Source organism: Phacochoerus africanus, chromosome 12 (genome assembly GCF_016906955.1).
Source record: "Phacochoerus africanus isolate WHEZ1 chromosome 12, ROS_Pafr_v1, whole genome shotgun sequence".
Lineage (NCBI taxonomy): Eukaryota > Metazoa > Chordata > Mammalia > Artiodactyla > Suidae > Phacochoerus > Phacochoerus africanus.
In genome coordinates, this window is record NC_062555.1 from 18,998,386 (window position 1) to 19,012,554 (window position 14,169).

The 14,169-nt window shown below is 42.6% G+C and overlaps 1 protein-coding gene across 10 annotated transcripts in view; it reads right to left on the reverse strand.

Annotated features, from left to right (window-relative positions):
• Positions 1–1,080: 1,080 nt before the first annotated feature.
• Positions 1,081–14,169, reverse strand: part of ENAH (ENAH actin regulator) — a 169,281-nt gene continuing 156,192 nt past the window's right edge. For all 10 annotated transcript variants that reach the window (XM_047755463.1, XM_047755461.1, XM_047755457.1 and 7 more), the window contains 2 exons: positions 11,765–11,822; positions 1,081–11,187 (listed from right to left, as the gene is read on the reverse strand). In XM_047755463.1, the coding sequence (XP_047611419.1) occupies positions 11,150–11,187; positions 11,765–11,822 (96 nt within the window). In that variant the 3' untranslated portion in view covers positions 1,081–11,149. The remainder of the gene's footprint in view (positions 11,188–11,764; positions 11,823–14,169) is intronic.

Genomic DNA, 14,169 nt, shown 5'->3' on the forward strand with positions numbered 1-14,169 from the left:
AGCAGGGCTTCTTGGATATTTGAAAAGTGGAGGTAAGCAAATACAGCTAGAAATGAGGCCAGTGAAAAAGGAAACCACTTCGGCTGCTCCAGTTCAGGCTGTGAGACAGCCTAAGCCTTCTTTTTTGTTTCCCTGACTTCACAGGAAAAAAAAAAAAAAAAGCATGAGTTAAAGTGAGGCCATTAAATGGCCACATCTTTACAGGAATCTAACAGCAAGCTCCATACAAACCACAGGCTCACGGTTATTCTTAGCTGAAAGGTAACTGGTCTCAGGGTGATCCAGCCAGAACGGGATGGTTACAGGACAAGAACATGCAGTCTCAGGCCTTCGTTCTCTGGAGTTCTAGAGAAAGCAAAGCACTCACTGCAGGCAGTGACTCTGTGGTAGCATCAGTCCTGAGTGACAGACTGAATACAATCGGTACTAGAAAGGATAGGGTAGGAGTTCCCGTTGTGGCTCAGCAGGTTAAGAACCTGACTAGTATCCATGAAGATGCAGTTTGATCTCTCGCCTCATTCAGTGGGTTAAGGACCCAGCGTTCCCGTGGTGTAGGTCACAGACGCAGCTGGGATCCTGCGTTGCTGTGGCTATAGTGTAGACTGGCTGTGGCAACTCTGATTTGACCCCTAGCCTGGGAGCTTCCACATGCTGAGGATGTGGCCCCAAAAAGAGAAAAAAAGAAGACAGAGCACAGAGTATGTGGTAGTCCAGACAAAAATGGGGTACATGCACATAGCTGTTCATTTATCCAAAAGGCTGCTCATGGAGTCTGGGCAGTGGCTTTGGATGGCTGGGGGAGTGGAGGTGGGGATGGATGGGACGGCACCCTTTTCTGTGGATAGGGTCAGACAGACGTGAAGGGCAAGCAGTTGGGGAGGTGAAAGCGGACTCCTTGACAAACCTCCTTAGCGACGGACTGAAATGCAGGAGGCCCAGAGAAAGCTCTTCAAGCTTTTAGAATTGAGCACATTTTCTGGTCAGAATCACAATCAAGAAAGCAGAACAAGCTCTTTTTCATGTCATGTATCTTTGGTAAATTAAGAGCAACTCGGAAAATAAAAACAAGTCTCCTTTGAATTAAGTATTTCATCTTTTATTTCAAAACAAGGAAGGATACCAAGAAGCAGAAGAGTGAAAGCAGTTAAAACCAGCAAAGCTGCAAAGTAGGAAAGAAAGTAGAAAGGAGAAATGGATCCGATTTCAGTGATATGGTTGCTTAACGCAAACACAGGGCTCTGATGCCGCAGACCTAAGTCACGTTAAGTCCAAGGACTTCAGCAGACTGGCTGATCCATCAGAGCCACAGGGCTGGGCCCCTTCTCTGCTCAAGTTGAACTTTACACATTCTAGACACATGTCATGCACATACAGGTTACACTTTATGGTTACATGAAATTGCATGCAATTCACACAGAATCATTTTGAAGGCACTGTATTGTGTGCAGCAGGAGCTGCTACTTTCTGGCAAGTCCTTCCTAAGTTGTCTTGCAAGGGGTCCTCCTTTTTATTTATTTGTATTTGAAACTTTGGTGCAAAACCCAGGTGCCATCTAAATCCCACCTACCCTGCCAACTATTTTGGTTTCTTCAACCTCTCTTCCACCTCCTCTTTTTTGTTTTGTCTTTTTAGGGCCGAACCCAGGGCATATGGAGGTTCCCAGACTAGGGGTTGAACCCACAGCCATAGCCACATCAGATCCAAGCTGCATCTGCGAGCTACACCACAGCTCACAGAAACACCGGATCCTTAACCCACTGAGCCAGGCCAGGGATTGAACTTGCATCCTCATAGATCCTAGTCAGATTCGTTTCTACAGAGCCATGACGGGAACGCCCACTTCCCCTTTCTAAAAGCAGGTGCCAAGCTTGGAAGGTAATGTTTCCTAACAAGAAGATCTCCTTTTATTTGGCTTTACAGATGATTTGAGTCAAGTAGCAATGTACAATTTTTTTTTTTTTGGCCACACCCACGGCGTGGGACGTTTCCAGGCCAGGGACCAAATGCGACCCACAGCTGTGACGATGCTGAGTCCTTAACCACTAGGCCACCAGGAACTCCTATGATTGCTTGCTTTAAAACAAGGTGCTACCAGTTTCTTTTACTCCTGAAATTCAGCAAGGCTGATAACTTAGAAATTCCATGAGATAAAATACAAAAGATTCTGTATGCATATTAAATAATTTCTAACTCCAATTAAAATATGTTCTTGGATATGCTTAAGTCAACCTTAGCTTTTTTTTTTTTTTTTTGTGCCACACCGGTGGCACATGGAAGTTCCTGGAACAGGGATCAAACCCACACCACAGCAGCCACCTGAGCCACAGCAATGACAAGGCCAGATCCTTAACCTTCTAGGCCACCAGGGAACTTCTCAACCTTAACTTCTGAAGCGATATTTCAGTCCTTACTGCCCCAAGAGGCTCAGTCCCGATTATAAAACCCTAGATTCATGGCTACATGGTTCACGTTCTTAGCAAAACAGTTCTGCATAATCTTTTAAAGGACATAAATGCACATTTCTAGTTTTAAAATTTTGTAGCAAAGCAAGATAACATGGGAGACTAACCCATTTAGACCATCAGAAGTTCACTTTCATTTTTTAAATTTTTTGGGTGTCCCTTGTGGCATGTGGAAAGTTCCTGGGCCAGGGACTGAACCCGAGCGAGTTTCGACCTGCACCACAGCCTCGGCAAAGCCAGATCCTTAACCTGCTGCACCGCAAAGGAACTTCCAGAAATCCACTTTCAGATTTTACCAACTGAGCTCTTCTACTGGATGCTGTTGGCCTATCAGCTGGGCAGGTGTGAAAGAAACAATGCATGCCATTCTCCAACCACAAAGGTTCGTCCCTGACTCTCTTCTTTCTTCTCAAAAGCAAGAAAAAAGCACCAAAAAAGCCTCCAGTCATTCACTCATATGCTCACTCCAGAGGGTCAGCAGAAAGCACGATGGAACTGGTTTTTGTTCAAGGTCAAGTGAAAGGTTTTGGAAACTCCTCCCAGAGGTGGGGCAACGCAAAGTTCTGCACTGAACCTCCCTGGGTCGACCTCTGCCTGAAGTCCCGCAGGCCTCCAGCACAGAGGCAGCTAGCCCTAACTCATCTACTCTCTCTACCCAGCTACGGGTCAGAGTCCTGCAGGCTGCAGGGAAGCTCCCTCATTCAGTCTGATCTAGCAAACCAAAAAAAAAAAAAAGGATTTCTACAAAAATGTGCAAATACTGAGTTTCGAATATTCTGCATCAGCTACAGTTGTCTCAAGATAGTCTTCCATCTCATTCACTTGTTAGAAACACTTCATTTTCCAAAGAAAAAACATACATCATGAAAAGCATGTCCTGTTACTAACAGAGTGAGCTCTACAACACACATGCCGACCAAGAACAGAATAAAAGAATGTCTGCAAAACAGGACTCATCTTTTCTGATCCCAAACTTTCCCATTGCTACCTCTGACTTCGTGCCAATTTTCTTCTCCTTAAGATCAAGCAACGACCAAGAGCAACACGCACCCAGATGGCATGAGAGTCACCTGGCCTGGCAAGAAATTGTGGTCAGGCTTCGGGATTAAAATCAAGGACCTGGGAAGGAATGACAGCTTCTGTCTGCTAGTAAGCAGGGCAGAGAGGGAAGGGCATCGGTTTTCCTCCCAAGGATGACATTGACAGGACAAACCACAGCACCACGGCAGGCACTGAAGTGCATTCCTCAAGAAACAAAGACCTGCTTCACTCCATCCAGCTCTGGGGTGTTTACTTCAAGAGCCCCTAGGCCAGAAAAAAGTCAAAAGGCCTTTGTCACTGATACATCCTAAGTGGAGCACCAGGCTCATGTCTCACTGATGCCACCACATTATCCTTATCAGGGTGTGGGGACAGCAGGGCGTGCGTGCTTCCGGCTGAGATGGCTGTAGACACCAGCAGGGGACCCTGGAGCAGCAGCTAACACAACACTAACACTGTCGACGGCACTACTGATCTCCAAACTGTCATTTCATCAACTTTTCCCTATTGTTCACACCTGAGATGCATGTTTTTCAGTGAACAGGGTCTAAGATTTTGAAACAATTAAAAGCTGCACCTAAGATCAGAGAGCAAAACTCAGACCCTTTTCTCCTTTGCTTGGACTGGAAAGAAAGAAGGGAAGCAAAGCAGTGGCTGCAGAGCGCACAGTGGGTGACGAAACGCAGAGCTGGGTGTCAGGCGCAGGAGCAACCTCAGAGACACAGCCCGAGAGGATGCGGACTAGCCCGGCAGTCTGACAGCCGGTCCCGCCGGGGACCAGCCCACTGCCCACAAAGGGAGGCATGAGCCGGCAAAGCTCATCTAGGAACGGGGTGGGGCAAAACGGATTCAGAATCTCTGAACAGTGTTTATTACTTTCAGACATGTGAGGATCAAATACCATCCCCTAAAATTCAACTTTAGCAACTGAAACCTGTGACAATGAGATAGCTATGATGAGGAAAACAAACTCTAAACTCCTAGCTCAGACCTGAAGCCCCTGGCCCTAGGTAATGAATAGGTAGAGAAAGACAGTGAGGCCAGATTTTACTATGTGCTTCTGAATATCTAAACCCTCCCAATACTTTTCTCACGGGGAAGTGATTCTCCCCAAAAACTTCAGGGATAAAGTCAGTGCCGTCCACCAACACTGTGGGGTCCAGAACTTAGGTCTATATAAATTCATCAGCCCTGCTTTCAGGTGCCTGACCCCCGGTACCAGGGACACTGGGTGGCCTGGCAGCATTGGCAGTCAGAGGGGCTTGCGATGGCAGCACTCAGTCCACCACCAAGGATAGATACACCTGACTTACGTGTGTCCAGGGAAACCCCGAAACATTTTAAACACCTAATGTTGACCCCTGTCCTGGGAACCTCCATGTGCCTCAGATGTGGCTCTTAAAAAAAAACAAAAACGAAAAAACTCCCCCCAAACCCAACACCTAATGTCACAGCAGGCAGAACAGACCAAGCTTACACCCAAGTTCTACCTGGTTACTGACAATAAAACCCCCCAATTTGTACTTCTCACCTCAAACTTTAATGAAACAAATAGAAAAATGCCTTTAAAAATGCCTTTAAAGGGACTCAGACTGAGGTTCCACAGACATAACTAAGACGTGAAACATGACAAGCTTTATGAACCACATCTTGAAAAGCCTCCTGTGACACAAACCTTTTGTATGGTTAAAATAGCTTTTGTTGTAAAGTGTAAGCCAAGACCCTACCTTCTGTTTCTACAGATCTGAATGGAAACGTTGGGACCTGATTGAGAACTAAATATTCCCCAATGTAAATTTCTTGCAACATAAATTTTTGAAGTGTATAACCCAAAGACCAACTGCATGCTATTTAATATGTCCTAAGTCTTCTTGGAAGAAGCACCGCTTACTAAAAATCGAATATACCTTCTGAAAAGGGAGCCTTTTGTTGTCTTCTGAATCCTCAACCACTCAAATCAAAGTAACTCTAAAAACACCTCCCTTGGATCTGATTCAAAATATTCTAGCCGAAGTGGGGAGGTGTAGATGAAGTGGGCTGGTCATAAATTGGTCATTGCTGAGTCTGAGTGGGACTCTCTGGGGCAGCCACTGTAATAATCTCTATTTTTCCGTGTGCTTGTAAAATGTCCCATAATAAAGGTTTTTGTAAATGCCGAAAGAACACTAAACATACCCACATAACATCATTCGCTGCCTAAATTAGCGATTTCTTCTTTATTAAAAAAACGAAGCAAAACAAAACTATTATCTATTACTAAAGAAATCCTCTTGGAACCCAAGGGGAAAAAAGTTATTTAAATCAAATTTAAACATGACAAACTATGACGCTGTGACTTGCATACAGATTTTTAACATATGGAACAAATGCAAACTTAGTCCTCCAATGAAATAACCATTTCTACTACTTTTTATTAAAATGGAAAGCTATATTCTCCTAGAGCACAGCTGAGAAGAGGCTGAATTTAGTGTTCACTGGTGTACTTTAGTTTTCTAACTGCCAGGAGCGGCATGCCTTTAACAAGTGAGGTGAAAGGGAAATTCTCTTTGTAGACCGTGCATGTGCCCGCTGTACCCTCGGCTGCCCCGGGGCCATGGCCCCCACTTCCTCTCTCGGAATCCCAGGGTCCCACATCAGAAGCTGCCAGGGGCTCTGCTCTCTGCGCAGTTTCTCTCCGTTTAGCAGACAACAGGCTTCGCAGAAGTGGGATACAGCTCAGGGACTGTTCTTCTGGCGGAACACTTCATTGACATTTCAGCTTTATTTGTTCTCTATGTTAAACTAATCAGCAAATTAAGGCTACTACATGTAGCCTTAAATGCTACTCATGCTTCAGTTTATACAGCTTATGCCAACAGACGACATCCAGAGTAACTGAAAATTGACCCCTGGTATAAACCAAGGCATAGAGCCTGGACCTCTAAGTTGATGCTGCCTATCGTTGACCATCCTAAATTCACCTTATTAATATTCTTTTCTCATCAATTTTAGATTTTTAAAAAATTTGAGGGTTTCACTTTTCCAGTCATCATGAACAGATATAAAAACCTCTCGGGTCTCAAAAATGATCTAGAGACAACATAAAGGGAACAAACCTAAACCACACTAAGCTGATTTGGGTGTTCGGAACAGGGAACATTTGCATTCAGTCCCCCAACAGTACGTGGCTCATATAAATGTCCTATTTTGAGGGGTTCCTTCCCCACGTTAGCTGCTTGGCCAAATGTGCTTATTTTAAGAGAAAACTACTCTTAAACAATAAATGTTCTCCACTGTGTCCTTTTGTAGCCAAAGGTACCTGGGACAATTCTATTCAAAGGTTACATTCTTCAGAAGCATCTAAGTCTAAATATTAAATGGCTTTTCAGTGAAAAGTCAGAGGTATTAAGCATCAGTAATTTCAATACACTCTTGGGATTTGAGGAGACGTACAGATAGGAATCCAACTTTCTACTCAAAACAAAAACGGTACTACCAGGAACAGGTCTGGAGTTCTAACACGAATGCTGCAGTAAATGTCTCCAGGAAAGTGAATTACATAACAGCTTTGCGAGGGAATTAAGAGCTCCTAGAGTTCCTTCACACACGCTTTATATACGAGGAGGTCCTTTTTATGCTTACAATCGAGAGAATTTAAAGGGTAACGGGGGTATAAAGTTATGACGGCTCCGAAAAGGAATCACAGAGATCCTGTAGCGTACCTCTGGAAACTGTGCTTCAAAGGATCCACTCCTTAGGATTTAAAGGCCAAGTCTTCTCAATGGCCCTGAAAGTACATACAAGTTTGGGAGGCCAAGTTGGAGCGAGGCAAATCCGAAAGGTTACCATGTGTTACTGAATTCGTTTTTGAATAGGAAGTGACTTTTAGTTTGTAGACAAACCCTCCTATCTATACGTGGAGGGCAGCAAGAACTTGAGACGGGAAGGAGAGAAGGGCATCAGTTAGCATGTTCACCCCAGCGGGCTGGGTAACGGCTGGGTAAGGGCTGCATATGTCAGCGAGTGGCAGCAACACAGCGTCCGCGACAAGTGGAGAGGATGAGGCAGGGGAAGGCTGGGGAGCGGTGGAAGAAAAAAGACAAGGACCGTTGTATGTCTAACGAAGACATGAACATGTAAGATGAAACTCAAAATTAAGACTTCTATAGAGTCAGATAAAAAGTACTGCTGCTTATACATGGGTTTCAAGAAATCAGCACACCGTATAAATATACACTACAGATACAGATTTCGCTAGATTTAAAATTCAGCACTCGATACGGCCCTTGACCGTACAATGTCCCTTAGGCTGCAAACTATATCAAGGAGAATTGTAACCACACAAATGAGTTTACAAGTCTATGTTGTAGAACAAAATGGAATAAACTTAAACATTTATCAATCCTTTGTTAGAGTAGGACACTGTACCAAGCTGAGCCCAGAGACAATGAGAACACATAGGGAACACCCAACAGTTATTTCAAGGAAAAGGTAGATACATTATCACATATTCCCTTTGTATACATTACTTAGTATTTATGCCTATGAAATCTTTAAAGAACAGTGTCGTGATATGTAAACTTTAAGCAGTGAAGTCATGGACTTTAAAACGTGTTTTTCACATTCCGTACAACTTATTTTAGAACCAACAGATTAGGTCAGAAGGTTAGCTAAGTGTCACAAACCAGCAACATATATATACTGCAGTTTTATTTCAGTCGCACAAACGACGTTAGTGTGTAAGAAATTTAAATGAAAACAGTACGGTAAGAATAGCAGAGAACCAGCAAATCTGAAACGGAAGTACGCCTAGAGCACGAGGAGTCAACGTTCATGAGCGTTTCATCTTCAGTTTTGACTGACACTTGATGCTTGCAAATTTCGAAACAAACTTTGAGATCGTGATGACTATTCTGAAGAGATTTCAGCACCAGCACTAAGATTTGTACATTCAGTTGGTTTGCAATTGACTTGTTAGCCATTTACAGAGTGTATAGTACAGATTTGTCACAGGTCAGATCACAGTGTTGAAGGAAAGAAGTGCCTTCCCGTAATTAGAAAGGATCCCCTAAACTGCACTCAGCTTAAGACATCCGATGCACAAGAGCACGAAAACCGTCATAATCAGGATTCCAAGGAACAGAATTTTGATAAGGAAAATAACTTAAGCTTCTGTTTCTCACTTTAATTACTGAAATCTCTAACAATAGCAAAACTGTCGCACAGGACAGTAAATGTATACAGTAATTCAATCATCAAACTTCTTGGAAAGAACACATTTAGCAGTCTGGGATAATGCAGAGTGTCGGGGGAGAAAACGTGATTCGACACCTGTACTTACTGTCATTTTACAGACATCGTGTTACTGTTAGACCAAGGCACGGAACGTTTAGTGCATAAACCAGTTTCTTTTGTAAGATCGAGCATTTTTATTGTAGTCTTCTATCTCACTTTGGACCACTGGTACCCAGTACTCTATCCCACTGTAGACTGTTTAACGTAACACAATCAAAAATGATTTCTGACCAAATTTATGGGGGACATAAATGTTTATATCATCAAAGTGTCTGCATAACCAAACGTACAGTAATAAAGATGAAAATGCCTCCTATTTCTTCTAGAAAATAGTACTTCATAAGCTTGCTGCATCTTTAATGCCTTTACTATTGCATGACAACAAATAGTTGATAGAAAAAAAGAACTGCATACTTGAATTATGATAGCTCATCCATCACAGATTAACCTCAAAATGAAGTTTCTACAGAAACAGGAACTATTTTAACAAGGAAACACAATTCCCTCATTCAAACCCCTCTGAAGTGGTAACGGCTGCAAAGTCACAGCATTGAGAAAACTATGCTATCAGCAAGCTCTGTCTTAGGAACTTCGATTAAGAAATCTAGAAAGCAGATGAAAATGGATTATTTCTTCAAATTTTTAGTAAAACTTCTGATAATCAAAAATTTCAAAGCAAATATGGCACATAACAACGCAAGCATAAATCAAGACGGAGAGCCTGGAGAATTTTTGATTTCTTGAAGTTTCAACAAAATTCTATCATTGCAACACACAGGATTTCTCCCCTATTTTAATCTTATGAGTTTCAAAGAACAGGGAGTGGATTACACACACACACACACACACGTGCATGCTCATACAAATGTGCACGCGTGCGCGCGCGCACACACACACACACACGCACACACACGGTGGTAAGTAGTATCTAGTTCCTTCTTCCCACTACCTAAGTTCACTTTATTAAAAGATAATTATGCGGGACCCCCTGTTTTCCCTTGACTTAATGATTTCTGTGACCATAACTGCTGCCATCACTGTCACTTTTCTAGTATTTCAACATAACAAAATTCAAAAGCAGCTTTGTAGTCAGGATCGTGTGCCTTAACACCTGTGTACCTGCAGGGCACCTCGGCAATAGTAACTGCCGAATTCAGGGATCGAACTTGTGAGTTCCACAGTGAGATGTGATTCATGTGAAGCTCAGAATCGTGTTTGAGACCATTGAAATCACTGAAGTTAAAATACAAACAGCTGAAGACATGATGTAAAAGATCAAGTACTTGGCTCTGTTAACGTATTTACCAACTAAAGCCACAAAATATGCCTCATTATCATTCATGCAGATAACTGAGAAAAGGTAGTGCAGAAATGAACTTTAAATAAAAAATTATTCCTTCCCATCCTCCCACTCCCCTATACTCTACAAAATGTTCTCCCTGGGATTAGGCCTTGAAAAAGCCACTACATATTCGCTTGACATGCATTACTGTCTGCAATTAGAAAAGCTAATTTTGTGGTGATTGTAATTACATTATAAAAATGTCCACATGCATAAATCTAAAAAAGGTTGAAAACCTACAGTAAATCTACAATATATCGTTGTACATTTGACCACTGGTTTGTGTTATGTAGGAGTCATAGATTTGGTAAAGCATTGTAACAATTTAGGAAGGCATCTAAATCTTTAAATTCTGGACGAATTTTATGTTTGAATCTACAAAATTGCATGAAGGCTAACTCGAGAGACTTCCTATCATTTCTAAAATTCCTCAAGCTGGACAAGTCATGTTTAGGACACTTTCTTAAGAACATCACCCTTTGAAAGCGTACAATTCCATTTGTTCCACATTCTATGATCTTAACCTACATAGGACTGATCGCAATTATTTATGGAATATCAAATATGATAGGAAGACAAACCTGAGAGAAACATTTACAATACAATAGCATAACTTGCTCAATTCTTCATCAGCATTCTCTGGAAAAACTTCTCAAGCCTTTCTCCTCTTTATTTGAGCAATGGATTGTGGAAAATGTGTGATTGTATCTTGAGACGGGAAAATATTTCTTGCCTGACGGGGTCAGTATTTTCTGCGTAACTGTTACAGGAACTCTTAACACGACTCTCTTCTGTCCTCTCATAAACGTCAGAAAACAGCAGCACACGGGGAGGGAAGGAGCTTACGGCCAGAGTAGTACTGTCTGAAGGCTTTCCAAGCATGTTGTCTTTCCCTCCTCGCGACTGTTTGTCTCCACTTTCTTCTTTCAGCTCACGAAATGTAGGGGTTTTCTTGGTAACAGTTGTTCTTTGTAGATGTTGTTTTTTTCTTTCTCCAGATTCAAGTCCTGTCTCTCCTTAGTTTGCTTCTCTATGCGGTATTTGACTTGCTCAGTTCCTGCCTGATTGCTGGGTAGGAAAAGGAAAAGGAAGGAAAGGAAGTGTAACGGTTTGGTAAACTAACTGGGTGATTCAATCTTAACAAACCTCAATGACTGAATTCAGACTCACAGTCACAGAAAGATACCCTGATCTTTCATCCTTTCTTGCACATATTTATTTCTTAGGCTTTCTTATTTTTACAAAGACCAAACTCAGTTCTATATATTTATATATTCTCTCCATTCTGCACATGGAATGAGAACGCCAACTCTGTGGGTTCCAAACCCGAGGGCGGCGGGGTGGGATGGATGAGCAGCAGTAAGCTAGAGGAAGATCTGTCCACCTAGTTTTCCACACTACCCACACCCGAAACTTGGGAATCTTGCCGACCTCCATCTTCGCAAATGATTCCCATGACATGAGGGAGACAGAGCCGTCCAACCCCCCGCCCCTCGACCTCCTAAACCAAGTAAAGGCAGGATAATACGGAAAAGGGACTGTTTCGTGCCCTCACGTAATCAACTGGAGACTTCTTTATTTGCATTTTTCTTAAAATGGCTATTCTTAAACATTCTAAGGGGAGCCAATTTGTTCAGACACTCACCATCAATGAGCTCTTCTTTTAGCTTTGTTAATTCTTTTCTCATTTCATCTAAAATATCCTAAAATATTTTAAAAAAACCATCAGAAATATAGAAAAAAAATCACTGCTGAAGATTCTTGCTCATAAAAAATATTAATTATGAATGAAATATTACCTATGGTTTTTGTTTCCAGAGTCACAATTTATATCTTAGAAGATTAACCTTGGTAAATCTTGTTTTAATAGTCTTTTCTTCCAAATCTTTGCTTGTTCCAGCTTATTAGCAAAATATAAAACAGAATGTTTCTAAAACTAAAATAATTACTTGGTCATCCAGTGAAAGCTATGATTCGGATACATTCTAGAAAACATAATAGCTTTATTTTGGCTTTTTAGGGCCATGCCTGGGGCATATGGAAGTTCCCAGGCAATGCCAGATCCTTAACCCACTGAGCGAGGCCAGGGATGGAACCTGCATCCTCAAGGATACTAGTCGGGTTTGTTACCACTGAGCCGTGATGGCAACTCCTAGCTTTGTTTTTGATCCAGGCTTCTGGGAGCTGTCTGAGAAGTAATACATAAAGTTTCAAGGAGGAAGACAAGCAAACGACCATCAGCCCTGGCACATCTGTCATCTGGTTTGAAGTATGGGGACTCCCTAGAGATCATCAGAGCTGTGAAACTAAGTTCCAAGGGATCTAGGGTTCCCCTGAGGTGTCCTCCAAGGGCTCCCCCAACAGGTGGGGAAGGATAGGACCCTGCTGACATGCACTGTCAAGACGGCAGGCACCAGCCACGTGTAGCTGCTGAGCACCTGAAACGTGGCTAAGATTTAGGATGAAGAAAGTAATGCAGTCATCTAAAAATACTGATTATAGCGAAATACCATTTTGGCTATATTCGGTTAAATAAAATCATTATTAAAAATGTTATCCACCTGCTTCTCTGTATTTAATGTGGCTGTCAGAAAACTTAAAGCACTATGTAGCCCGTATTATCCATCTACTTAAGAGTGATGCTCTGGAACTTTCTTCCTCCACAAAATCCACTCCGTTTTGCAAAAGCTCTATTCGTAAATAATGGACACCCCCACCCCTAGTTTAAAAATGATGAAGAACTCTTTAATGTGAAAGCTAAAAGGGCTAATAAGGTGACACAATTTTAATGGGTGAAAAACAGCTATCCTTTGTAAGGATTAGTTTTGAATTAACACTTTTTTTTTTGTTTTTGTTTTGGTCTTTTTGCCTTTTCTTGGGCCGCTTCCCGAAGCATATTATGGAGGTTCCCAGGCTAGGGGTCTAATCAGAGCAGTAGCCGCCGGCCTACGCCAGAGCCACAGCAATGTGGGATCCTTAACCCACTGAGCAAGGCCAAGGATCGAACCCGCAACCTCACGGTTCCTAGTCAGATTTGTTAACCACTGAGCCACATCGGGAACTCCAACAAACACTTCTTAAACATTGCACACCTCAGAAAAAATGAAGTTGCTCAGTGTTTAACAATCATTTTGGGGGGGGGGTGAGTGTTCTTTTGTCTTTTTTTTTTTCAGGGCCACATCTGTGGCTTATGGAAGTTCCCAGGCTAGGGGTTGAATTGGAGCTGCAGCTGCCAACCCATACCACAGCTCACAGCAACACCACCAGATCCTTAACCCACTGAGCGAGGCCAGGGATCGAACCCGCAACCTCATAGATACTTGTTGGGTTCCTTACCACTGCACCATGATAGGAATTCCTTAACATTCATTTTTCAAAAAAGTCTTTGATGTTTAAAATAAGGTTGACGGAGTTCCCATCGTGGCGCAGTGGTTAACGAATCCGACTAGGAACCATAAGGTGGCGGGTTCGGTCCCTGCCCTTGCTCAGTGGGTTAACGATCCGGGGTTGCTGTGAGCTGTGGTGTAGATTGCAGACGTGGCTCGGATCCCGAGTTGCTGTGGCTCTGGCGTAGGCTGGCAGCTACAGCTCCGATTAGACCCTTAGCCTGGGAACCTCCATATGCCGAGGGAGTGGCTCACGTAAAGGCAAAAAGACAATAAATAAATAAATAAATAAATAAAATAAAATAAGGTTGAAAACTATTAATTAGTTTAAGTCCTCCATTTGCCAATGAGGAGACTAAGGCACATAAGTTACTATATGGACTAAAGAGATATTCTTATGTAAATTATCTTTAAAATCAGCCCTAAAACAAATCTATCCTCTCTTACAGTTCTGTATTTCAGACAGCCAAGAATTTATCATATTTTATTATTTTTGTAGGGCTGCACCTGAGGCACATGGAGGTTCCCGGGCTAGGGGTCCAATCAGAGCTACAGCTGCTGGCCTACAGCTGTGTCTGCGACCTACACTGCAGCTCACGGCAACGCTGGATCCTTAACCCACTGAGCGAGGCCAGGGATTGAACCTGCAACCTCATGGATCCTG